The sequence below is a fragment of the Lipomyces arxii genome (genome assembly GCF_038497795.1).
Source record: "Lipomyces arxii strain Phaff 12-163 unplaced genomic scaffold V1512scaffold_3, whole genome shotgun sequence".
Taxonomy (NCBI): Eukaryota; Fungi; Ascomycota; class Lipomycetes; order Lipomycetales; family Lipomycetaceae; genus Lipomyces; species Lipomyces arxii.
The window spans coordinates 922950-944660 of record NW_027117702.1 but is presented as its reverse complement, the minus strand read 5'-3'; the positions used below and the strand labels follow the sequence as shown (position 1 = coordinate 944660).

General features: G+C 46.9%; 13 protein-coding genes and 1 non-coding gene across 14 annotated transcripts; 8 read left to right on the top strand and 6 right to left on the bottom strand.

The window, feature by feature from the left end:
- Positions 1 to 106: 106 nt before the first annotated feature.
- On the top strand, positions 107 to 179 carry V1512DRAFT_t18. The gene has a single exon. It is a non-coding gene; the product is annotated as a tRNA-Thr (tRNA).
- Positions 180 to 927: 748 nt separating this feature from the next.
- On the bottom strand, positions 928 to 1621 carry V1512DRAFT_259790 (dihydrofolate reductase-like domain-containing protein). Its single transcript, XM_066915719.1, has one exon. It carries the CDS (start codon positions 1580 to 1582, stop codon positions 968 to 970), a length of 615 nt encoding a protein of 204 aa, XP_066773292.1. The 5' UTR covers positions 1583 to 1621; the 3' UTR covers positions 928 to 967.
- Positions 1622 to 1651: 30 nt separating this feature from the next.
- Positions 1652 to 3741, top strand: V1512DRAFT_290041 (amino acid permease/ SLC12A domain-containing protein). Its single transcript, XM_066918200.1, has 2 exons — positions 1652 to 2184; positions 2234 to 3741. The coding sequence occupies exons 1-2, from the start codon at positions 1940 to 1942 to the stop codon at positions 3681 to 3683; spliced, it is 1695 nt and encodes a 564-aa protein (XP_066773291.1). The 5' UTR covers positions 1652 to 1939; the 3' UTR covers positions 3684 to 3741.
- Positions 3742 to 3846: 105 nt separating this feature from the next.
- V1512DRAFT_246430 (uncharacterized protein) lies at positions 3847 to 4150 on the top strand (the record flags this gene model as incomplete). The annotated part of the gene is made up of 2 exons (XM_066914428.1): positions 3847 to 3897; positions 3944 to 4150. 2 exons carry the CDS (start codon positions 3847 to 3849, stop codon positions 4148 to 4150), a joined length of 258 nt encoding a protein of 85 aa, XP_066773290.1.
- A 1-nt stretch (position 4151) lies between these two features.
- On the bottom strand, positions 4152 to 6472 carry V1512DRAFT_259787 (uncharacterized protein). Its single transcript, XM_066915718.1, has one exon. The coding sequence runs from the start codon at positions 6301 to 6303 to the stop codon at positions 4267 to 4269; it is 2037 nt and encodes a 678-aa protein (XP_066773289.1). The 5' UTR covers positions 6304 to 6472; the 3' UTR covers positions 4152 to 4266.
- A 213-nt stretch (positions 6473 to 6685) lies between these two features.
- Positions 6686 to 8378, top strand: V1512DRAFT_259785 (uncharacterized protein). The gene is made up of 2 exons (XM_066915717.1): positions 6686 to 6849; positions 6897 to 8378. Exons 1-2 carry the CDS (start codon positions 6810 to 6812, stop codon positions 7952 to 7954), a joined length of 1098 nt encoding a protein of 365 aa, XP_066773288.1. The 5' UTR covers positions 6686 to 6809; the 3' UTR covers positions 7955 to 8378.
- Positions 8379 to 8463: 85 nt separating this feature from the next.
- On the top strand, positions 8464 to 10220 carry V1512DRAFT_259783 (uncharacterized protein). The gene has a single exon (XM_066915716.1). The coding sequence runs from the start codon at positions 8597 to 8599 to the stop codon at positions 10157 to 10159; it is 1563 nt and encodes a 520-aa protein (XP_066773287.1). The 5' UTR covers positions 8464 to 8596; the 3' UTR covers positions 10160 to 10220.
- V1512DRAFT_259782 (homoserine dehydrogenase-domain-containing protein) lies at positions 10165 to 11417 on the bottom strand. The gene is made up of 2 exons (XM_066915715.1): positions 11352 to 11417; positions 10165 to 11301 (listed from the first exon to the last, which is right to left on the bottom strand). Exons 1-2 carry the CDS (start codon positions 11380 to 11382, stop codon positions 10244 to 10246), a joined length of 1089 nt encoding a protein of 362 aa, XP_066773286.1. The 5' UTR covers positions 11383 to 11417; the 3' UTR covers positions 10165 to 10243.
- Positions 11004 to 12363, top strand: V1512DRAFT_259781 (uncharacterized protein). The gene has a single exon (XM_066915714.1). The coding sequence runs from the start codon at positions 11466 to 11468 to the stop codon at positions 12255 to 12257; it is 792 nt and encodes a 263-aa protein (XP_066773285.1). The 5' UTR covers positions 11004 to 11465; the 3' UTR covers positions 12258 to 12363.
- Positions 12256 to 13819, bottom strand: V1512DRAFT_235548 (hydroxymethylglutaryl-coenzyme A synthase C terminal-domain-containing protein). Its single transcript, XM_066914093.1, has 3 exons — positions 13710 to 13819; positions 13150 to 13666; positions 12256 to 13102 (listed from the first exon to the last, which is right to left on the bottom strand). The coding sequence occupies exons 1-3, from the start codon at positions 13764 to 13766 to the stop codon at positions 12330 to 12332; spliced, it is 1347 nt and encodes a 448-aa protein (XP_066773284.1). The 5' UTR covers positions 13767 to 13819; the 3' UTR covers positions 12256 to 12329.
- A 340-nt stretch (positions 13820 to 14159) lies between these two features.
- On the top strand, positions 14160 to 14821 carry V1512DRAFT_259774 (40S ribosomal protein eS24). Its single transcript, XM_066915713.1, has 4 exons — positions 14160 to 14214; positions 14266 to 14294; positions 14345 to 14652; positions 14701 to 14821. Exons 1-4 carry the CDS (start codon positions 14212 to 14214, stop codon positions 14754 to 14756), a joined length of 396 nt encoding a protein of 131 aa, XP_066773283.1. The 5' UTR covers positions 14160 to 14211; the 3' UTR covers positions 14757 to 14821.
- Positions 14822 to 14966: 145 nt separating this feature from the next.
- V1512DRAFT_259773 (uncharacterized protein) lies at positions 14967 to 16761 on the top strand. The gene is made up of 5 exons (XM_066915712.1): positions 14967 to 15073; positions 15116 to 15226; positions 15272 to 15372; positions 15416 to 16363; positions 16413 to 16761. The coding sequence occupies exons 1-5, from the start codon at positions 14974 to 14976 to the stop codon at positions 16698 to 16700; spliced, it is 1548 nt and encodes a 515-aa protein (XP_066773282.1). The 5' UTR covers positions 14967 to 14973; the 3' UTR covers positions 16701 to 16761.
- On the bottom strand, positions 16592 to 19233 carry V1512DRAFT_108087 (uncharacterized protein). Its single transcript, XM_066912883.1, has 2 exons — positions 18928 to 19233; positions 16592 to 18878 (listed from the first exon to the last, which is right to left on the bottom strand). Exons 1-2 carry the CDS (start codon positions 19045 to 19047, stop codon positions 16809 to 16811), a joined length of 2190 nt encoding a protein of 729 aa, XP_066773281.1. The 5' UTR covers positions 19048 to 19233; the 3' UTR covers positions 16592 to 16808.
- A 1550-nt stretch (positions 19234 to 20783) lies between these two features.
- Positions 20784 to 21638, bottom strand: V1512DRAFT_259764 (ATP synthase subunit H-domain-containing protein). The gene is made up of 4 exons (XM_066915711.1): positions 21547 to 21638; positions 21231 to 21314; positions 21118 to 21185; positions 20784 to 21067 (listed from the first exon to the last, which is right to left on the bottom strand). Exons 1-4 carry the CDS (start codon positions 21555 to 21557, stop codon positions 20979 to 20981), a joined length of 252 nt encoding a protein of 83 aa, XP_066773280.1. The 5' UTR covers positions 21558 to 21638; the 3' UTR covers positions 20784 to 20978.
- Between the last annotated feature and the right edge of the window lie 73 nt (positions 21639 to 21711).

Below are 21711 nucleotides of genomic sequence, written 5' to 3'. Positions count from 1 at the left end.
AAGTAAAAGGAAAGGTCTTGAAGGATGTTGGAATATCTAGAAAAGAAGATTTAGAAGAAAGTTAGATGGTTAGTCAAGGTCAGTTCCTTAACATTTCACAAATCAAGCCTCGATGGCCAAGTTGGTAAGGCGCAGCACTAGTAATGCTGAGATCATCGGTTCAAATCCGTTTCGAGGCATTTGATTCTACAAATCTTTTTATTTTTTTTGGGTTACAATTTCTCAGTGGGGTTAGGGTGAATTAATCGACACAAGTGCAGTCGAAGGTGTGTCCGAGATGTGACACCAAAATAATGTGGACTTGCTACAAATGCGGGCTAATATAAGAATGGTAATCCAAGATCTTTATGTCGACATAATATCTACTACAACCTGTACACTGGGTCATGACGGTCAAAAATATTGAGTGTTCTGTACCGTACTGTACTTGTTCGTAGATATGTGAGATGGCGGTTTGAAATCGTTATGGTATGGGTATACCAGTTTAGGCCTATTCTTCTTGTCTTTTAAACTGATAGCCTATTCTGTTAGTGAATTATATACCTATTCAGGTCGAAGAAATTCCAACTGCGGATACTGATCTGTATCTGTGACTGATTGTGTAAATAAACGGCTTGGTTTAGTCAACCGTGTCCTGCCCTGCCCCAGATCAGCAGAACATTTGATACTGATACTACTCAATGTAGCCTTCATGCGTACAGCTTGCTAGCATTAATTTAACATCGTTTTGCATCACAATTCCGTCCTAACTCAAATCTTCTCCGAACCAAGATTGAATCTTCACCATCGAAGCGCATTGCTGTCATATACCCAGGGCTTCCAACGCGTCCCATTGCACTGGAGCTGGTGAATAATAACTGCTACATCTACTTAAGTCAGATTAAATCAGAATATAAAACCATTTGTCAGTTTCACGACTGTTGCAACTCAGAATGAATATTTACATGTATTACTATCTTTGTACATTCTACTCCCTTTTCCACAACGTAAATTCGTACTCTATCCCATTTTCAGTTACGATCCCATGAGGCACGAGCTTTGCAGCCTCGATCGCACCAATCGAGTCCAAACACGATTTCAACTGATCAGTCGATCTTCTAACCCACGGTTTCGATCGAAAGTCTTGCATGAACGTGTCACATTTCAGCACACCTTCGTCAGCGTAGACTTGTGTCAAAAAAATGGCGTCTAGAGCCGGGTGTGCTAGCGCAACTGCGTAGATTTCAGCGCCGCCAACGATGAAGACATGTCCCTTCGCGGCCGCCAGCGCGGCGTCAAGCGAAGTAGTGCGAAGCACCGAGTCAGGCGCTAAAATCGATTCCGGTGTGCGTGAGAGCACAATGTTGGTCCGGTTCGGGAATGGTCTGAATCGAGACGGGATTGAGCGCCAGGTCGTGTGGCCCATGATGACGGTGTGCGGTGTAGTCAAGAGTTTGAAGAATTTGGTATCAGTCGGCAAACGCCACGGTAAGCTACCATTGCGGCCTATCGCGAGTGATGTGGACGTCGCGGCCACGACGAGTGAAATCATTTGACGCTTAGTTGTTTGTGTGCAGGCATGGGACACGCGTTGACAGAACATGTCGGGTTAGGGCAATTTAGAGATTTGTCCCAGTGAGGAATTACTCTCCCGATTCTGCCATCGCTGCTCGATTGGATTATCCAAACAAGATGAATTGATGTTTGCCAAGATTTAAACTAACTTTTTGAAGGAAAGGAGTGAGCCCAGATGGATTAATGTGGACAAATCGCACGTGACAGTGTTCTCTTCAAATCAAAAGGTCCCGATTAGGACAAAATGATTGTGTTGCAATGGCAACCGAGCTGATTCTGACAATATAAATGCTCTCACTGTACTCTTTTTCTTCTCTTGATTTGTTTTTCACTAGTACTTGCGTAAACATAATACCATCTTACTATTATCTTGCTTTCTTTTGCAATGTCTGACATTAAAGATACCTCTGTGCATGCTGAGTCCGTCGAGTTCGTTAACAAGACCGAGTCCGGCTTTCACAAATTTGCACACTCTTTCACGAGGCACGAGCTCGCACTAGCCAAAGGAGGGGATGAAAGTGGAGCGGCTCGAGTTGCTGCGTCGCCATTGTCACGTAACCTAAAGGGCAGACACTTGCAAATGATCGCAATTGGCGGGTCGATTGGGACAGGTTTGTTCGTAAATTCCGGGTGAGTTTGAGATGCGAAACGAATAGAATCTATTGCTAATTTATTTTAGAAAAACTTTGAGCAATGGCGGACCGGCGTCGGTCTTAATTGCATTTATGATTATCGGAGTGATGTTGTACACTGTTGTGCACGCATTAGGAGAGTTAGCGGTCTGCATCCCAGTCGCAGGCTCGTTTTCGACGTTTTCAACGAGATTCATCGACCCGGCTTGGGGCTTCGCCATGGGCTGGAACTACGCGATGCAATGGCTTGTCGTGTTTCCGCTCGAACTCGTCGCCGCGTCCATCACGTTGCAGTACTGGAACGTTCCGGTCAACAAGACCGTGTGGGTTGCAATTTTTTGGACTTTCATTGTAATCATCAACCTGTTTGGCGTCAAAGGCTATGCCGAAGCCGAGTTTGCGTTCTCACTTGTCAAGGTCGTCAGCGTGATTATGTTTATCATTGTCGGGATCGTCATCAACTGTGGTGGCGCACCTGAAGGCGGGTACATTGGTGGCAAGTACTGGCACAATCCCGGCGCGTTCAACAACGGACTTAAAGGTCTATGCGCCGTGTTTGTAACTGCAGCGTTTGCGTTCGCGGGGACCGAGTTGGTCGGGCTCGCCAGCGCTGAGACCGCAAACCCGCGCAAGACGTTACCGTCTGCAGTCAAACAGGTGTTTTGGCGCATCACAGTCTTCTACATTGTTGCGCTGACCGTTGTCGGGTTGCTGGTTCCGTACGATTCAGACCGGTTGTTAGGCGCCAGCTCGCACGTAGACGCTGCTGCTTCGCCGTTTGTGATTGCGATGCAAGGTGCAGGGTTGAAAGCATTTCCGCACGTCATGAACGCAATCATTTTAATTGCGGTGTTATCGGTCGGCAACTCGTCTGTTTACGGCTGCAGTCGTACGCTCGCTTCTCTCGCCGATCTCGGACAAGCGCCTCGCTTCCTGGGTTACATCGACCGCGCCGGTCGCCCTTTGGCCGCTATAGGAGTCACCGCTGTATTTGGACTGCTCGGATTTGTGTGCGTGTCGCCTGCAGAAGGCCCGGTTTTTAACTGGTTACTCTCGCTCTCTGGTCTGTCCAGCATCTTCACCTGGGGCTCGATCTGCTTTGCGCACATCCGATTCCGGGCCGCGTTGAGGGCTCAAGGCTACCAGTTGACAGACTTAGCATTCCAATCTCAGCCTGGAGTCATTGGCTCAAGTATCGGGCTGGCAATCAACATCTTTGTCTTGGGTGCCCAAATCTGGACCGCGTTCTCGCCGACTCGGGGTCATGCGACAATTGAGAGCGTGTTGCAAGATACACTGACGGTCCCGGTCGTGATTATGCTGTTTGTATGTTACAAAGTCTGGCGAAGAACCAGTTTTGTTGCCGCTGCAGACGCAGACTTGGTCTCGGGCAGACGCGAAGTCGATCCACAAGTGTTTGCGACCGAACTCGAGGCCGAACGCGCAGAATTGGCAAGTCGTGGATTATTTTACAGAGCATACAAATTTTGGTGTTAAGAGTTAATTTGTCATGTGAAAATGTTGTTAATATATTATGTAATCCGAATCTTTCGAACGCGTTGGCCGATAAGCCGCATCTCCCTCTCTAAAACTCTCCATACATCTAAACAAGACTACGCAAGAGCAGAAACAAAGACGCGTGTTGGGGGCATTTCGCGTAATGCTCGAGTCTGCAATCTCGATTGTTGTCATGATCGTGTCGCGAATATGCGTGAGTACTTAACTGCGATGACTATGAGCAAACGCTAATCAAGTAGATGGCTATCGCGGCATTGCTAATGGGTCCGACTATTGTACTCATTGTGTATGATTTGATTGTTTACATTTATCGAATAATAGCACAGTATTTTCAAAATCAGCATACAAAGATCGCTCAATTTCAGCAGAAACAAGGCGTCACGGTTTATTACAGAAAATTAGTACGACAGAGATCACCTTCGAAGATCAAAAGACCGTCACGGTGAATTATAGTTTATGACAAGAACATATTATTAGCAACAAGCAACTCCCTAAATATTACTCCATCCTTGTGCCCAGCGCCGAAACCCGTATTCAAAAAAATGCACCCATTCTTAGTTCTTCATGTAGGGATATACGCCTTGTTCATGGCGGCGATCTCCCGACACAGTACCGCCCACTCCATATCTCGTCTATGCCGCACGACCCCGCGCCGCGCAGACTCGTCCTCCTCCCACTTCATAAGCTCGTACATGAACCGCAAGTTCGGCTGGATAATCACGTTTAGCCGCCGGGCCCGCACAAACAAATACGCCCGCGGAAGTGACATGCCTTCCCGTCGCATGGCTTCTGCTATGCACACAGTCGCGCTACGAGATACGCCAACACGGCAATGCACCAACGTAGGCTCGTGTACTCGAAACCCCTCATCTAAAAACTCAAGACAGTCTTCAATTGACCGGCTTAAAGAGTCGATACCATCGTCTTGAACTTGGTCGACGTACATCAACCTCGTAAACCACTCCTTGTCCCGGTCATATTGGTGCCAGTCGATGACCTCACCGACAGATAACACCCGTTTGATGCCCAGGTGCCGCAATAGCTCAGGATTATTCGCGTGCCCCAGATTCCCAAGGTACACATGCGGAAAAATCTTGGAAGGCAGACTGCCGTCCATCAACATGAACCAGTCCGGGATTGGTTCACGTGCGATCGTGACTGCTGTCGGCGACCGCTGCAATAGACGCGGCTGTAGATGATTCAGTAAGACCAAATCTGCCGGGAACGTGAAAAACGCGCGATCATATTTCTTGTGTAGATCGATATAGGCCTGAGGTGCACTGACCCCAGTCGTGTACATCAAGTACGCAAGTCCAAGCATACTGGTTTCCGTGTATCCATCCAAACAAAACAGCAAGACCCGATGATTATTTTCATGAGTATGTTTATGCAGCCACTCGCAAAACAGGACAATTAAGTCCAGGTCTGAATCTGTCAAATTCCCAAGCATCAGACTTCCTGAAGACGGGAAGTCGAGATGCGCAGAAACCGGGTGCGGCCCGACGGCCATGCTCTGGTCGATTGTGCGCATGTAGTCCAATGTCGGGATACTTGCCTGGCTTATGCACTCGACGTAAACATCGAATTGAGCCACGTCGGACTCATCAGCCGTGTCTGCAAGATTGCCAAAGTACATTTTTTCAGTGACCTGTGTTGCAGCCGACATTGCGGTCATTTCCCGCCGTTCGTGGTATAAAAAGTCGCGAGCATGATCGTAGCACTTTCCTGTGCTTGAGATGCCAACCAGATCAGGATAATTCTGTTCAAAGACTTCAAACGGATCAAGCACAATATACGTATTATACACAGGAAAATTTGTGTTGATTGACCGATGATAAATCTGAGCTTGAGATATACGTTGGGCTAACCCTAGTAACCTATCTGTCGGTAAACCTTTCTTTGAGTACACAACGATATCTGACAAGGTTGCGATTTTCGCGACTTGAATGTGAAAGTTCCTCAAGCCTACACCTTTTGGAGGATCAAGATTAAGAAACCCGGGTTGATTCGAGGCCATGTCAGGCAAGAAGTCCTTATGAGGCACAGTTCCCTTCAATTTGCACGCAGCCAGACTTCCGAGCTTAACTAATGTGATGTTTCTAAATGTAGCTGGAGACTGTGCTTGCTTTTTAGGATCTAGAAATGCTAATTGGAGATCATTATCAGGATGTAGACCGTGTAACCAAGGAAACACCGAATGAGGCGGCGGTAGAGGTGAATATGCCATTTGGTCCATAGCCGAGGCCAAATCTGCAGCCCTTATACCATAAACAGGTGGTGAACTACATAGTAATAATGATGATATTGGTGATAATGCAGATAAGGTTGGGGACGATGATTGTGATAAGTGCACGTGGACAGATTGTCGTGGCTCTTCAGATTCAGGGGTTGGAGCAGAATGGCCAAAATCGAGTGAAGAGAGTGTGAATGATGCGATGTGATCTGAAGATTGAACTGACTGAGTTGTTGCTGTTGTCACAGCTTGTACAGATTGAAGGGACTGAAGTTGTGAAGGATCAGATGATTGAGACGACGAGGTAGGTGGAGTTGATTGCTGAGGCAATAGCGGATCAGGCGATTTAGGCCCTAACGCGAGCATTGCAAAAGAATGCTCTAGTTTATATGATGAATATTGTATAGTGAGTGTATAGTTAGAGATGTGTGTGTGTATCGTGTGTGAGTACTGTGTACGTACTGTGTGTGTGTGTGTGTGTGTGTGTGGATAATGGGTACTGACTGATTAACTGTGAGGCGTGCGGAGTCTTGAAGGGTCAGTCGAAGCGATGATGCACTCACCGACGACACACATACGCAGTACACAGTACACGCTGATGAGATGCATGGTCAGAGCGCGGACACAGTTGTTTTAGTGTGTCGAATACGCCCTGAAAGATTATAGTTAATGCCTAAACCCTAATCATGTCGAAACCTTCGTATATCACGTGTGTCGTTGTCGCGTTCTCTGGACTATGCAATTTTCAGTAGGCATCTCTAATTGTCAACCAAGTCTGATTATTGTCGCTGTTGTCACTATTGTCACTATTACCAATATTATTGCTATCGACACTAAAGGAAAGGAAGAGCATTGATTCACCTTTAGTGACAATGACTCAACCTCCACCGAATGAAGCGTATTCTTCAAATTGTAAGTTTTATCAATCAACGCGTCTTCTATACTAAACCATTCTATAGATATGGAATACTACGCCTCAATTACTCCTCATCCAAGACTGCCATACTTTAGATCCAATACAACCGAACAATCGGAACTAGACGACAATTTACCAGACACAGCCATCCCTTCGTTACCATCGCAAACTACACTTAATTCACCACAAATACAAAGTCAGTTTACTCAAATAAATCAATTGCCTTCTGAACTTCTACCAGATTGGAATTACACAGAACCAAACATTGACGCACGTTCTTACATCACACCAGATCGACAAACCGACACACAAAGTATAATGGATTACAGACTAAATCAACTCGAAACCATATTGCAATCAGACTATATTCAAAACAACATCATACCAAGCTCAGACTTGCCGACATTCAGCTTCGGCTCGGTTCTCGACACGCGCTACCAGCAATCAACAGACATGCTGACCACAATCTCACCAGCTCTACTTTCAAACAATCCAATGCCATCGCCGCCGGCAAACACAGACACACCAGAGAGTATAGTGTCGGCCTTGTTTTCAGAATCAAGACAGTCGACTCCTGAAGTACAGTCATTTCCTGTCATTGATCCACCTAAACAGAAACTAGTCACTCTTAAGATACCAAACAAAATCAAACGACAACCAAAAGTGACTCTTAAGATCTCAAACAAAAGCAAACCAAAACCAAAACCAAAATCAAAACCAACCACTCTGGACGACAATATAGTACCAATCAAAAGACGAAGAGGCAGGCCTCGCAAGAAGATCCAGGCAGAAATTCAACCAAGACAACAAAAACATCAAAAAATAGAAATCGCAATCCTACCCGTTCCACCCGGTTTGCGTCCAATCATTGGCGAAGCTTGTTCTCCGACAGACACAATAACCGTCGCGCCGGCCAAACGGAACCAACACGCATCTCCTTCTGCCGCCCAGAACCATGACGCACACCTGGTGGAGAAAAAGATAGCCGAAGAGTTAATGGAACCAGAGCCACTGCAACCAGTCAGCCGGCCGCGAATGTGGGTTGGACTCGCGTTTGCGGTTGGAACTGCTGCTGTTTATGAAGCATCACGGTTTTTGTAATTTGGAAGGCGTTTAGTGTTGAAAAGGGTTTGATTGGTTAACTATGTAGCATTAATAAGCGTTAAGCGTTAAGATATTTTAGGATTGTGGGGGATCCGCCGGAGTCACGCGGTACGAATGCCGGGGTATTAATCCCCTGCCATTACGACTGCTGTGTCATTCTTATTGCATTATATATTATAATAATACATTATAAAATATCCATTATACATTCATTATTCAGTGTATTTCAGTATGAAAAATGGCATGATAAGAGTGAGACCGGAGAAATGGACGAATCAGAAGCCGAAATTGAATCCGCCGGCCTGGTCGGATGCGGAGACGGAACTTGCCGTGTTTCGCACAAATGTGACTAAAATCTGTAAAAACAAACAGGAAATTTGTAATGAACTAATTAAATAAAAGAAATTATAAATCGATTTGCAAATAATCATTATAAACAGCAATTGACTTGGTCAGGACAGGTCAGGGGTCAAGGCCAAGTCACGTGGAATCAGGCTGATTTCCGTGAATGTGCCGACGCCGCGTTAAAAGACCACTCACGTCCACTTCAATAACAGGTCCCTGTTCTTATCTGCCCCGCAAGTCAAAACTGTCGTGACAAATTCTTTCTCTTTCACAGCGCGCCGTACACCGAAAACCATGTCTGCCATTCTTAAATCCAGGGTTAGAAGCCCAAAATTCCTTGAGAAGTTATGCAAACCTGAAGATTTGATCCCAGTGTTCAAGACTGGCCAACATATTGGCATGTCCGGTTTTACCGGTGTCGGAGGACCTAAAGCGGTGCCGATTGCGTTGCAGGAATACGTCGAGAAGAACAAGCTTGAGGGTCAGTTGAGATTCAACTTGTACGTCGGAGCGTCAGCGCCTGATCCAATTGAAGGAAAATGGGCTGAATTGGGGATGATTGCTAGACGGTCACCTCATCAGGTTGGAAAAAACATTTCCAAGGCTATTAATGATGGTTCAATGTATTTCTTTGACAAGCATTTGTCAATGTGGCCTCAAGACTTGATGTACGGATATTATACCTTGAACAGGGATCAACCTGGCATCGATATCGCAATGGTTGAAGCGTCTGCCATCACCGAGGACGGTGGTCTTGTTCCTGGAGCATCTGTAGGTGCTACCCCTGAATTGATGGCAATGGCCGACAAGATCATCATTGAGGTCAACACCAAGCTGCCTAACTTTGAAGGTCTTCACGACGTCATGATCCCTGAAGCACCACCTTATCGCAAGCCGTTCATGGTCGAGACTGTGGCTGACAAGATTGGATCGCCCAGTGTCCCAATTGACTTCAGCAAGGTCATTGGTGTTGTCGAGTCAGACTACGCCGAGTTGGTCGGTGCCAACTCGCCTGCTGATGCGACTTCGCAGGCCATTGCCGACAACTTGGTGGAGTTTTTGGAACACGAGGTCAAGCACGGTCGTATGCCTGAGAATTTGCACCCGTTGCAGAGTGGAATCGGCAACATTGCCAACGCGGTCGTGTCTGGACTAGCTGAGGCCAGCTTCAAGGACTTGACTGTGTGGACCGAGGTTCTCCAGGACTCGTTCTTGGATTTCTTTGACTCTGGTAACTTGAACTTTGCGACCGCGACCTCGATCCGACTTTCTCCCGACGGATTCGAACGTTTCTTCAAGAACTGGGACACGTACTCCAAGCGTCTACTGCTTCGATCCCAGCAGATTTCCAACTCGCCCGAAATTATCAGACGGTTGGGTGTCATTGCCATGAACACACCTGTTGAGGTTGACATTTACGCGCATGCGAACTCGACCAACGTCATGGGCTCCCGCATGTTGCACGGTCTCGGTGGATCAGGAGATTTCCTTCGTAACGCAAAACTGAGTGTGATGCATACTCCTTCGGCCAGACCAACCAAGGTCGACGAGTTTGGATTGAGTTGCATTGTTCCGTTTGCGACCCACGTCGACCAGACCGAGCACGATCTTGACGTTGTCGTCACCGAGTGCGGACTCGCGGACTTGCGTGGACTTGCGCCTCGTGAACGTGCCCGTGTCATGATCGACAAGGCTGCTCACCCTGCGTACAAGCCTATTCTGACCGAGTATCTTGACCGGGCCGAGTTTGAAGCGCTTAAGAAGGGATCGGGCCATGAACCTCATATCTTAAAAGACGCATTCAAGATGCATATCAACTTCCAGGAGAAGGGAACTATGCGTATTGACAGTTGGTAGAAAGATTTTTTAGAAATGTAGATGATTTGATTAGATAATTGAACAAACGAATTACAGTTTACTTTTGCTCTCACTTGCCACGAGTCATTTGGAACCAACTTTGTCTGCAATCTTGAGCACGTCAGCCAAAACACCCATCGCTGTGACTTCAGCTCCAGCACCAGCACCCTGGATGACGAGCGGGTTTGTGCCGTATCGTTTAGTGTAGAACGCGATGACATTGTCGGATCCCTTGAGCGACGCAAAAGGATGACTCGAGTCGTACTTTTCGATTCCGACTTTTACCTTTGTATCTGCATTCAGATCGATTTTGCCGACAAACCGAAGCACTTTTCCTTCATCTTTAGCAGATGCTTTAAGTGCCGCGGTCTCTGAATCGTAGTGTGGCAGTTTGTCCAGGAATTCAGACACAGATTCAACAGACTCGAGCGCACGAGGAATCAGCGACTGGACAGGGAACGACGTTGCGTTCTTGACTTGCAGCCCAGCGAGTCTGGCCAGGATTGTCAGTTTGCGTGCAACGTCTAATCCGTTGAGATCTTCTCTTGGATCAGGCTCGGTGTATCCGAGTTCTTTTGCCTTTAATACTACATCAGAAAACTTCTTGTCGTTGTCTTCAAGGGTCGAGTATTCGTTGAAGATGTATGACAGCGTACCACTGACAATACCTTCAATCTTGACAATTTCATCACCAGTTGCAATTAGGTCTTTTAACGTTGAGATGATTGGCAGTCCAGCCCCGACAGTTGCTTCATGATATACCAATCCACGTTTTTCACCCACAGTAAACAGCGCGTTCCACAGTCCAAGGTCAGAAGAAAATGCTTTTTTGTTTGGAGTAGCGATTGATATTCCATGATCTAATAAAGCAGGATACGAAGTTGCCAAAGATTCGGACGACGTGTTGTCAACCAGGATGACAGGCAACGGCGACTTCTCCAGGAACGCGGCCAAATCACCCGGTGAAAATGCAGATGCGTGTGATGCGGCAAGGTCGGAACCCCATGACGACAATGAGAGTGGAGAGTAGTTCTTTGACACCAGCGCAGTTGATGAACGGGCAATCAGAATGACGTTGTACGTCACCGACGAGCGTAGCGTTTGAAGCTGACTAATGAACGCGGATCCGACCAGACCGGCACCTTATAATGTGTTAGACATAATCGGATAAATGTAATTGCGCCATAAATACCGATAATCGCTACGTTCACTGACCGAGACATTTTTGGTGATTGAAGTTTGTGAAGGAAAAAATTGTGAGGCTCAAATTGGTTCTACTCATTGAATTTTCCACACAAAAATAACGATGACATCAAGGGACCGGTCTAGATCTCCACGCGAGAGAAGAGACAGACATTTGCATAGGTCGTATAGAGAAGATAGACATAGATCACATGCATCACATTCAGATAGAAGAAGCGGGGAATCGCGTACGTCACATTCGGACAGGCGAAGTGGGGAACGCGATAGGTACGGGGACACTCGGCGAGACATGAGACGCGGGGACAGACAAGATGGGGACAGACAATACAGGGACAGACAATACAGGGACACTCGGCGAGAAACACGAGATATACGAGACACGCGAGACAGAGAAACGCAAGAAACGCGCCCTGGACGCGTCCTACCGACATCAATCGCCCAACTCGACGCTAACGCTGACGCGGACGCGTCTGATGACGAAGACACGAAAGCGCGCAAACGCCGCCAAACCGACGCTCGCGCTCAAGCACTCACGCTCGAGATCTTGGGTGATCTGCCGTACGCTGAAGTCAAACCTCCCGAAAACGTGCTGTTTGTCTGTAAACTGAATCCGGTCACGGACGATGAAGATCTCCGGACTTTTTTCTCTCAGTGTGGACCTATCTTAGCATGCGATATAGTCAGGGATAAGAAGACTAATAACAGTTTACAGTACGCGTTCATTGAGTACGAGAATAAGGCAGATTGTGAAAAGGCGTACGCAAGGATGCAAGGTGCTTTAATTGACGACTCGAGGATTCATGTCGACTTCTCTCAGAGTGTGAGCAGACTTCAGTCATCATGGAGGGCAAACACAAACCGTAAACGTGCACTCGAAGCTACAAAGCGATTATAAGCGATAAATCTATTAGTAGCAAATTAATTGTACAATGCAAATCTCCTTGAAATACACCCTCGAACGCGTTGATCATGCCTGAACAGCGTACTCCCGACGATACCGGTCATCAATCTTGGTCAAGTAGTACGTTCCCGGCGCAATATTGTCAAGCGTGCCTTCAGGCGTGTAATCCTTCGCCAAATGTGCCTTTTCTCTCAACTCAAGGTACTCCTCGTACTCCTTTGGCGACAACTTCTTGCGCGACTCCAACTTGTTCTTGAAATCAAGCTTCTCCTTCATCTCACTCGTATCTCCTGCAACCACAAAGCTGAAGAAAGATGACGCAAGACCTGATCCATACGAAAATGCAGCAACACGGGTGTTGAGCAACTTCTCCGGCTCAACGTTACTGATTAAAGACACAAGACTAGAGTAAACGCTCGCAGTGTACATGTTTCCGCACTGGTTCGCTGCCATCATGCTCGGGCTCAACCGCTCGGCAGACCGCTTCTTGGCCTGTGCCATAAAAAACTTTTCGACACCCTTGTCGGTTAATGACTTTTCGTACTCAACACTCGCAACCTCCTCTGGGACTTCCATTCCGCTGCTCTCACGGTTAAGCAAATAGTCGTTGTACAGTAGTCTGGCGTATGACTTTTGCACAGTTTTGCATGTAGGAGAGTGGAAAATGGCGTACGAGAACCGGTCAATTCCAGTTGGCACGTGTCCGTTCAGCTGAGACAGCACCTTCTTCTGTGCCTTCTTGGTATAAGTCTGGTACGCGCCGTCAAGTGCTCTTGAATAGCAGTTTAATGAGAAGTGACCATCAACGTACGGGTACTCCGACGTAAAGTCAGGTTTGTCTGTTTTGTTAGCGACAGTCAACTAAACCCTTCTACTTGACACTTACAGAAATCGTAAACGTGCTGCATGTAACTGCCGTGAACAGGGTCAAGCACAATGGGCGCGTCAGGTCCAATCAACAGCGCGACCGCGCCGGCTCCACCGGTCGGACGAGCGGCCCCCTTTGCGTAAAGTGCGATATCTCCACAAACCACAACCGCGTCTCTGCCATCCCACGACGACGACTCGACCCAGTTAATCGAGTTGAACAACGCGTTAGTACCACCGTAGCACGCGTTGACAGTGTCAATGCCTTCAATATCGGCATTATCTCCAAATAATTGCATTAAAACACTTTTGACAGACTTTGACTTGTCCAACAAGGTCTCTGTACCAACCTCAAGTCTTCCAATACTGCTTGTGTCAATATTGTACTTCTTAATAAGCGACGACAACGCAGTCAATGCCATAGAGTAAATGTCCTCTCGGTCATTGGGGAATGCCATCTTGGCCTGACCGAGGCCAATAGTGTACTTTCCAGCAGACACGCCATCATACTGCTCCATCTCTGCTTGGTCGACATACTATTCATTAGCCCTTCCTCACCCTAGCAAGATAAGACCATACCTGACCAGGTACATAAATTTCGATGGCTTTGATGCCGACGTTTGAAGGACGAGTCATTGTTTGGTTACTTTGTTTAGACTGAGTGAGAAGTTTGAAAAAGGGAACGAGTGTCTAGATATTTATTTGATTTGCCTCGAATTATCGCGGCAAAATAACGTTTGACATTTAAACGTTAAATGGCTGTAGATATGACCAAATACGTACTGATAAGGTTCGTTCAATGACGCTCTAATGGAGAAGCAGGAGTAAATACTGATTTCTACCGCAAATGTACATCTCAGACTGTTGAGGTGCGTATTTTGTCATTGCGAATGTCTCAGTCCGTCCGAGTACGAATGCGAATGCGAATGCGATGCCCTAACTTATTTGCCCTGCTACATTTACCCTGCTTCACAAAACAGTCACGACCACTAACCTCCATCGTCAGTTGCATTGACAGCATTGAATTTGGGTCTTTTAGACTGAATCGACAACACTCAATCGTTCACAGCCAATCTTCACAATGGTCAGTATTACGCTGTGTATGATGTAGCGCAATAGACTAACAAACAAATAGAGCGACTCCGTTACTATTCGCACAAGAAAGTATGCTCATTTCCAGACGCAATCAATCTTCAAAGACTAACAAATCACAGGTTCCTCAGAAACGCGCTTCTGGCCCGTCGTCAGATGGTCGTCGACGTCCTTCACCCAAGCAAAGCCAACGTTTCAAAGGACGACGTCAGAGCTCAGATCGCGACACTGTACAAGACCGACAAGGAAACCGTGTCCGTGTTTGGATTCCGTACCCAGTTTGGAGGCGGCAAGTCGACCGGATTCGCTCTCATTTACGACTCAGAGGACGAGCTCAAACGATTTGAGCCTGCGTACCGTCTTATCAGACTCGGAAAGGCTACTAAGGTTGAGAAGCCTAGCAGACAGCAGAGAAAGCAGAGAAAGAATCGTATGTGATGTGTTACGTGGTCGTGTGAGCTTATGCTAATCAAAACAGGTGACAAGAAGACTCGTGGAACAGGAAAGAAGGCTGCTAAGAAGCCTAAGGAGTAAAAAGTTGGCATTGAAGTTAATCGTATGGTGTTTGACTAGAATGAAATGTTTACAGTACATATTAATGCTTATCCAATTACCGTATATTTCCTGTGATGATGATAGTATACTATATTAACTGTATCTCGCTCAAAAGTTCATGCTCAGCAGTTCATTCGCGTTTATAGTACTGTTTCACGGTTCACGAGGACTATACCCTTTCATAATGTAAGCGTAGATGGTTCCCCGTCATGAGCCGCACTATCCCGACACGAGGTCCCAGTTCCAAATTCAGTACTGCCTAAGCAAACAAATGTCCAGCAAGCTCGCCATAGTCTGTAAGTTTAACTCCAGTCTATCAAAATCACGTTGACATTCAGTGCATCCGGCGCACGGCTCGACGTTTACGTCGCTTGATGTCATTCACGGCCAGATCCAGTTGACGATTGGGTCTGAGGAGACGTTGGCTGACATTCATGTTAAGATGGAGGGTATTGGCTGTCTGTTTCTATAATTGTGCGCGTATTTACATTCAGGTGTCTCGAGGACTTTGCTTGTTGTTCCTAAGCATCCAGAAAAGACAAGAAAAGACGGTTCTCCGAAAAGGTCAAAAAAAACGGTCATTGAAACACATAAAGTACGTCTGGTCGTACGTCCTCAACAACCGACTGACTTTTCAGATTTTACACCAATCCACTATTGTGTTTCCACCCGACAACGTCCGTAACACAGACACAAAAGAAGGCTTCACACTACCACCCGGACAATACTATTACCCGTTTGAGTTTCGGATCCCAATCAACAATAAATGCTTACAGTCGACGAGTTTCATGTCGAAACTCTCGTTTGCAGACGGCGCAGCGTATAGTCGTGACCCGACGCAGCATTTGGTAGCGACACTGCCACCGTCGCTGTCGGACGTCGGCGGACAAGCGGTTATCAAGTATTTCTTCAAAGTCACAGTTAAGCGAGCTGCATTCTATAAACCGAACAAGCGCGAGTACTTGCCGTTTGTGTTTTTGCCGTTCGAGCCGCCTAGACCAGACACGCACGGCGAACAGTTTTTTGTCAGACGGAAACACCAGTTCCCATATCTACCATCGCACGAAAGGATCGACGGCCACGCACCTACCGGTCCTGCCATCCCGCCCAAAAAAAAAGGTTTCTTGTCCGCATTATCGGCCGCCTCGCGACAAGCGCCGTTTGTCAGACAGTCCGGCCCCGAATTCTACCTCGAGGCACGTGTCCCCGACCCACCCATCATGACCCCGGCTGAACCGCTGCCCCTACACTTGTTCGTCAGCTCGGCCAGCCCTCTGACCGTGCCTTTGTTCTTGCACGCGCTCCGGGTTAATCTTGTCGCACGCACACTTATAGCGGCGCAGGAACATAACCGGGAAACAGCGTACGGACTGACGATCCATAACTCAGAGAACCTGAAACTTCAGATGGGGCAAATTGTCAACCCGAAACCAGGCACGTTCGAGGCTGAGTTCGACTTGCGCAAGTGCGGCCAGATTGTGCTCCCAAACACAATCCCGCCGAGCTTCAAAACATGCAACGTCGCGCGAAAATACAGTCTCGAAATCTTCGCCAAGGTGTCCCACTCCAGGCACGGCGAGGCGGACGTACGTTTTTAATTCCTACTCTTCAAAGTAGTCTCGACTAACTCGACAGATCATCGCGCTCGCGTTCGACATCGACGTGTACTCCGGCGTCAAACCACCGCGCTCGCTTCTCGATGCAGCCGAGACTGCGGCCAAAATCGCCGCCGAACCAAACCCGTACGCGGTAGGCCCGGCGCTCGAGAGTCACGCTGTACCAAAGCACAATGACAGTCTGCCGACGTACGACGAGGCTATAGGCGCAAATCTTAACCCAGTACAAGGTCCTAGACGCGAGTTCCAGCAAAACCCGGCATACTACGCAGATCTCGCCGAAATGGATAAGGACGAGAAAAATTGAACGAATGAATACATATTAGAAACTAACTTTTATAAAATAATGTACACAAATTGTAAAATAACCGCCTGTCCCATGCAAGAATGTTAAAATTGTAAAAAAAATGCAAAATCAGAAAACAATGTCCGCCAATGCAGCCTGCAGCGCGTCCTCATCGACAACGCTACACTGTACCTCTCTACTCACTCTTTTCGCATTCCGAGAGCTCTTCTGGCTACCGTACAAGCTTGAGTTAATGACCTCAATTAGCGAGTTCCGGTTACTACCAGATCCGGTGCTTGGTGCGAAACTATTATAACTCGGCCACTGAGTCTGCGAGTCGACCTGCGCGCGGTCAAGACCTTTGAACGCCCGTGCAGCGTATGTTGGGAACGATATGTAGTTGTCTAGGACTGGTCGGCGCTTAAACAAGTTCATCCACGCCGGCCGGACCTGGGCGTGATTTTCTTCAGTAGGCTCGGGAAATGGTGCAGTGCTGGCCGTCGTGACCGAGGATGAAAATAACGAGGAACTCCGTTTCGACTGGCTAGGCATCGTAGACGTCTCGGACTCGACGTCTGCACATGCGTCTGGTGACGTGTCCTCAATTGGCTTTTCGTTTGCTGCGACGGTCACTAGGTCAGAGCAGCTGCTAGGCGGGCCTGTCGCGAAATCGTCCATCACAGGAGTCACTGGGTCTGGTTCAGCTGTAGGTATGAATTCGTCGTCCTCGTCCGTCACAGGGGTCATTGGATCTGGTTCTTCGATAGGTACGAACTCATCGTGCTCACATATTTCTACTGTAGCACCTTCATGCCGCTCTGTTGGCTCGTCGTGTGATTCAGCCGGCATATTCGGCCTCTGTGCATGTTCAGTTCCGTCTCCTTGACCTGTGTCTTCCAGTTCAGCCTGCAGTGCAAATTCCTGTTGAAGCCGTGGCGCTTCCATCTCTGGTTCGGGTTCGGACACAGTTACAGGCTCTGCCGGGCCCCAGAACGCCTTCCAGAGCGACGACGAGATCGACCGAAACATGCTCTGCGGTTCACCTGTCTGGTTTTGGTCCAAGCTGACTTTCCGCATCGAGTCAAATTGTCTTATGTTCTCCATCAGCGTACTAGCTTTACCCGCCGGCGAAGAGCATACGGCCGCAAGCTGTTCTGTTCTCGCCAGCGCGGCCGTTGGTAGCGGCGGTGCCGGGCTATAGTTTGTCTTGTTGTTCCGTAGCGAGATCGCAGACGCTTTGCGTGTCAGGTTCGGCATTGACTTTTGCCCGCGCAAGGTTTTAGTGGGCTGTCCAGGTTTGTGTTTGTCGGCGTAAAACTCGGCGTCGGATGTGAATTCGTATTTCCTGGTTCGAGCCCGGACCGGGACCGGTGGTGTGGATAGCTGTGGGGTGGAACTTTGCAGCAGCGCCGTTATGAGCGACGGTGGTTTTGGTGTCGGTAGTTTCTCGTCACGCGTCGTCTGCACATCGTTTTGTGGATGTGTTTGACGGTCGCTCGTTACATTCGTCCTGACCGGATTGTTTGAGAAGAACTGTGTAATTGGAGTAGTTTCGCACGACGAAACAGACAGCGCGTCTGCGTTGTCAAACCCGTCAATCGACCGCGAGTACAGGTGCGTTGCCGGCGACAGCGGCGCGACAGGCAGCAACCTCGTATCCAGCCGTTGGCGCGGTTTATCCAGTCTGAGCGGCAGCGGTCTTTGTTTTTGCCGCCGTCTGTCGCGGCTGTGCGGACTCGGGCAGTCGAGATTTGAGCCGAGTGAAAGCTTGAGACAGGTGGGTGAGTGGATCACGTTTGAGCCGGACCGGTTGCTGCGTCTGATTTGGCGTGGGGACGATTGTTGCCCGATTTCGCGCAGCACGGTCGGCGATTGCGAGCCGTGGTTGTGGTCGCGTTTGACTCGTCGGGATTGCCCTTTGGGATCTAGTTGGATCAAGAACTCAGGGCTCCTTGTTTTTGTGAGGGATGAGATGTCGTCGTCTGACTTTTCAAACTCGGAACAGAACTCGTCGAGTAAGACCTCAAACCGGTTGAGTCTACTTGTGACGTTGCTTGCGGTCGCACTTCGCCCGCCTTGTGGTCTGGTATAGTCTCGCATACTGCGGGATCCGTTGTCAATTTTGTCTATCGGCCTGTTAATTAGACGTTCGACCAGACTTTCGGACGCAATTAGACATGAATTGATTTCTTGCATTCTCTGGTTCGTTAGTTAACAACACTGTATAAACGCAGTCAAATAACCGTACTCTAAACAGTTCCTGGTTTGCTTCAAACGCAACAATGTTTTCCGCATGCAACAGCGCAGCCCGCTTTTCAAGCAGATTGATGCGGTCAAGCATGAACGCCGCGTCGTGCTGTCTTGACATTTTGTCACCAGGCTATACGTTCTAATTTGCCGCAGATGGAGTGTTGTGGTCTGTGATCATGAGCAGTGACTGGACGTAGGTGGTTTGTAAAAATCGTACGTCTTTGCTGCGACCAAGCAAACGTGTGAAAAATAGTATTAAGTCAATGATACAGGATCAAGTGCATATATGCTATTGAAATACGCTATGATCTAAGAACAGTACTATACAAAGAAACAACAGCAGTGTACTTAAAGCAAAATGCAAATTGACCTCAGACCAGACCCGGGAAAACAAAAAAAAAGATCTAGAGGTTTTGACTTTGAGTACGCCGACGGAAAGTATGTTGTTGTTTTAATTACAATTTGGGAATAGTCGGGGAAGTGTATAAACCTAATGCAAACGCACTTGACTTGTCGGGACAACTGTGCATGGGCCAACGTAATGTAATCTTAACAGCCTCCCGTCAACTGATTTACCAGCATTGTTTACTTCAACTTCGGTCGGGTAAGAGTGAATATTCTTGGGATTTTTCAACAAGAAATAAAATGTAAAAGGGTTGTAGTTGGTTATATAAAACTTGAAATATAAAACAGACAGCAGTAAAAAATAGACAGAGCACGTGGCCCCGGATTCCGCATTAGGTCCTGGAATGTAGTTTTGTTTGTTTAATGACTACTAAATTAGGAAGGCCTCGTGCACGTGATCTGCTAATTAAAATTGTGTTTATGTCATCAAATATGTCTTTGCATCTTCGTTTTTTTTTCTTGACGGACGACCAGACCAAAGTGAACGTCTGATACTCTTTGCGGTACAGTCAATTAAGATTATGTAAAGACATATTACTGTCAAGGACTGTTTATCTTTGAACCAAGGTTACACCAGGGCTTGAAAAATGCCGTCTCGTGTCACCATAAGATCAAAAGCCGGGTCACGTGACCCTTGTAAATAAATTTGTCACGTGATGTCAGCTACACGTAGTAGTGTACAGCAACCGTAAACAAGCTGCATTCAGTTAAATATTTCTCTACGCAGAACAAATTTTAAGCAGCAAAAGGAAACAGTTCACTTCACTAAAAGCAGGCAAAACAACGCTGTTTAGTCGTTTGCTTCAAACATTGATTTGCGCAAATGTCTCCAAGCACAGCATCGCTGCACTATGTCTTGTAATTAATTGTTCTAGCAAAGATGATATTAAAACTCTTGTAGCAACTCTTGCAACGTTGAACGCCAAGTTAAGGTGACCCAAGAAAAGCGGTAGAATTTTACGCGCGATCCTCGCCGTGGAGCAAGCCCAAACTCAAACATCAAAGACTCGCGGGTTTATAAGCCATTTCGCCATGGTCTATAAACTATAACAATGATAACATGCATTCTTTTTCATAGTCATGGACAACTTCGAATATCACGGATCTGATTACTAGGTCGGGCAGCTTTTTACAATTTCCGTTCTTTTGCAGTCGACAAATTATTACAGCCTAACTCTGTCTATCGTTCGCGAGTGTCAGTCGTGGCTTAAAAAGTGTTTGTTTATAACTTGATTTTGTATTGATTTGGAGTGTAGTGCGTGTGTTGATGGTCAATAGATAAATTTAATTACAAAAGTATGGGTCTTGTGTAAACCATAATTACTACAGGGTTAGGGCTGACTGGCAATTAAACGAGCTCACGCAAACAAACCATATTCGTCATAAATGAAGAGCTCGATGGCTTGTAGTTCTTATAAGTGCTACACACCACAGTCTACACCTTACACGTAAATTGACACATTCGTATTAACAAACAGTCACAAAGCTATTTTCTCTACCAACCCAAAATAATGTAGAAAACAACCAACCACACCAACGAGCCTAATATAAAACCAAAGCGTAAAGTCTTTCAACTCACATTAAATAAATGCTAAAACTCTATCCTCCAACCAAATCTACATTCGCATGTCGTCTCGTTCTGGTTTACTCCATGTCATAGTACTCTCCGTATCCTTCGGCGAATTCAGGACGGAGGTCGCTTCTCATGGGAGCAATGAGAGGGTGAAGCTGACCTAGACAGTGTTAGACATCATACTAATCAAAATATGTACATTTCACATACTCAAGTAAGTAAGAGCCCACATGATGTAGCACATGGAAAGGGTCAGAATGATACTGCTTCTCCAGACACTAGCAAAGTCAGAATTATCTAATCAATCCAAAAAATCCACGTACGTCTGGTTATCTCCCTTAGGAGTCAAGAACCATGTTCCAAGAGCAACACCGATAACGGCAATCAAGACGTAGAGAACTTCTAATCTAATTCCGCAATCAGCACTTTATTTCCTTATATTCACATATCCAGAGTGATTCTTTCAGTATATAAATTGATCGCTAAGTCTTTAATCCACTTCATATTCACTGAAATATCCGTTGAAATAGGCCATTCGCAAAGAACCACCTGGCTGAATCATCCACCGTATCCCAATCGACCAATCTTTAATACTGAAAGAATCCCATCCAATTCTGCATTCAAACACATTAAACTCACCCGCTAGACATTTTTGATAGATTTTATTTTGACTGAATTAAAACCGAAACGATGGAAAAGAGAGCAAAAAGTGCGTCAAAATTGAAGGGGCCGCAATCAGTTGAAAAATGCACATGGTGTTTAGACGATTATGTAAACTTTACTTTTGTGATAATGTCTTGCGTA

Excerpts from the sequence above, each read along its gene's own strand:
- V1512DRAFT_259774 (XM_066915713.1), top strand. Across the intron at positions 14,295-14,344 it reads GTTACTATTCGCACAAGAAA|GTTCCTCAGAAACGCGCTTC; the intron begins GTATGCTCATTT and ends AACAAATCACAG. Across the intron at positions 14,653-14,700 it reads GAGAAAGCAGAGAAAGAATC|GTGACAAGAAGACTCGTGGA; the intron begins GTATGTGATGTG and ends TAATCAAAACAG.
- V1512DRAFT_259782 (XM_066915715.1), bottom strand. The coding sequence starts at position 11,382 with ATGTCTCGGTCAGTGAACGTAGCGATTATCG. Across the intron at positions 11,302-11,351 it reads AGTGAACGTAGCGATTATCG|GTGCCGGTCTGGTCGGATCC; the intron begins GTATTTATGGCG and ends ACACATTATAAG.
- V1512DRAFT_259773 (XM_066915712.1), top strand. The coding sequence starts at position 14,974 with ATGGTTCCCCGTCATGAGCCGCACTATCCCGACACGAGGTCCCAGTTC. Across the intron at positions 15,373-15,415 it reads CGGTCATTGAAACACATAAA|ATTTTACACCAATCCACTAT; the intron begins GTACGTCTGGTC and ends CTGACTTTTCAG. Across the intron at positions 16,364-16,412 it reads CCAGGCACGGCGAGGCGGAC|ATCATCGCGCTCGCGTTCGA; the intron begins GTACGTTTTTAA and ends CTAACTCGACAG.
- V1512DRAFT_259785 (XM_066915717.1), top strand. The coding sequence starts at position 6,810 with ATGACTCAACCTCCACCGAATGAAGCGTATTCTTCAAATT. Across the intron at positions 6,850-6,896 it reads TGAAGCGTATTCTTCAAATT|ATATGGAATACTACGCCTCA; the intron begins GTAAGTTTTATC and ends ACCATTCTATAG.
- V1512DRAFT_290041 (XM_066918200.1), top strand. The coding sequence starts at position 1,940 with ATGTCTGACATTAAAGATACCTCTGTGCATGCTGAGTCCGTCGAGTTC. Across the intron at positions 2,185-2,233 it reads GGTTTGTTCGTAAATTCCGG|AAAAACTTTGAGCAATGGCG; the intron begins GTGAGTTTGAGA and ends AATTTATTTTAG.
- V1512DRAFT_259790 (XM_066915719.1), bottom strand. The coding sequence starts at position 1,582 with ATGTTCTGTCAACGCGTGTCCCATGCCTGCACACAAACAACTAAGCGT.
- V1512DRAFT_259781 (XM_066915714.1), top strand. The coding sequence starts at position 11,466 with ATGACATCAAGGGACCGGTCTAGATCTCCACGCGAGAGAAGAGACAGA.
- V1512DRAFT_259787 (XM_066915718.1), bottom strand. The coding sequence starts at position 6,303 with ATGCTCGCGTTAGGGCCTAAATCGCCTGATCCGCTATTGCCTCAGCAA.
- V1512DRAFT_108087 (XM_066912883.1), bottom strand. The coding sequence starts at position 19,047 with ATGTCAAGACAGCACGACGCGGCGTTCATGCTTGACCGCATCAATCTG. Across the intron at positions 18,879-18,927 it reads CAAACCAGGAACTGTTTAGA|AGAATGCAAGAAATCAATTC; the intron begins GTACGGTTATTT and ends CTAACGAACCAG.
- V1512DRAFT_259783 (XM_066915716.1), top strand. The coding sequence starts at position 8,597 with ATGTCTGCCATTCTTAAATCCAGGGTTAGAAGCCCAAAATTCCTTGAG.
- V1512DRAFT_235548 (XM_066914093.1), bottom strand. The coding sequence starts at position 13,766 with ATGACTCGTCCTTCAAACGTCGGCATCAAAGCCATCGAAATTTATGTA. Across the intron at positions 13,667-13,709 it reads AAATTTATGTACCTGGTCAG|TATGTCGACCAAGCAGAGAT; the intron begins GTATGGTCTTAT and ends GCTAATGAATAG. Across the intron at positions 13,103-13,149 it reads GCAGCACGTTTACGATTTCT|ACAAACCTGACTTTACGTCG; the intron begins GTAAGTGTCAAG and ends CTAACAAAACAG.
- V1512DRAFT_259764 (XM_066915711.1), bottom strand. Across the intron at positions 21,186-21,230 it reads CCTAAGGGAGATAACCAGAC|TGTCTGGAGAAGCAGTATCA; the intron begins GTACGTGGATTT and ends TGACTTTGCTAG. Across the intron at positions 21,068-21,117 it reads GTGGGCTCTTACTTACTTGA|GTCAGCTTCACCCTCTCATT; the intron begins GTATGTGAAATG and ends AACACTGTCTAG.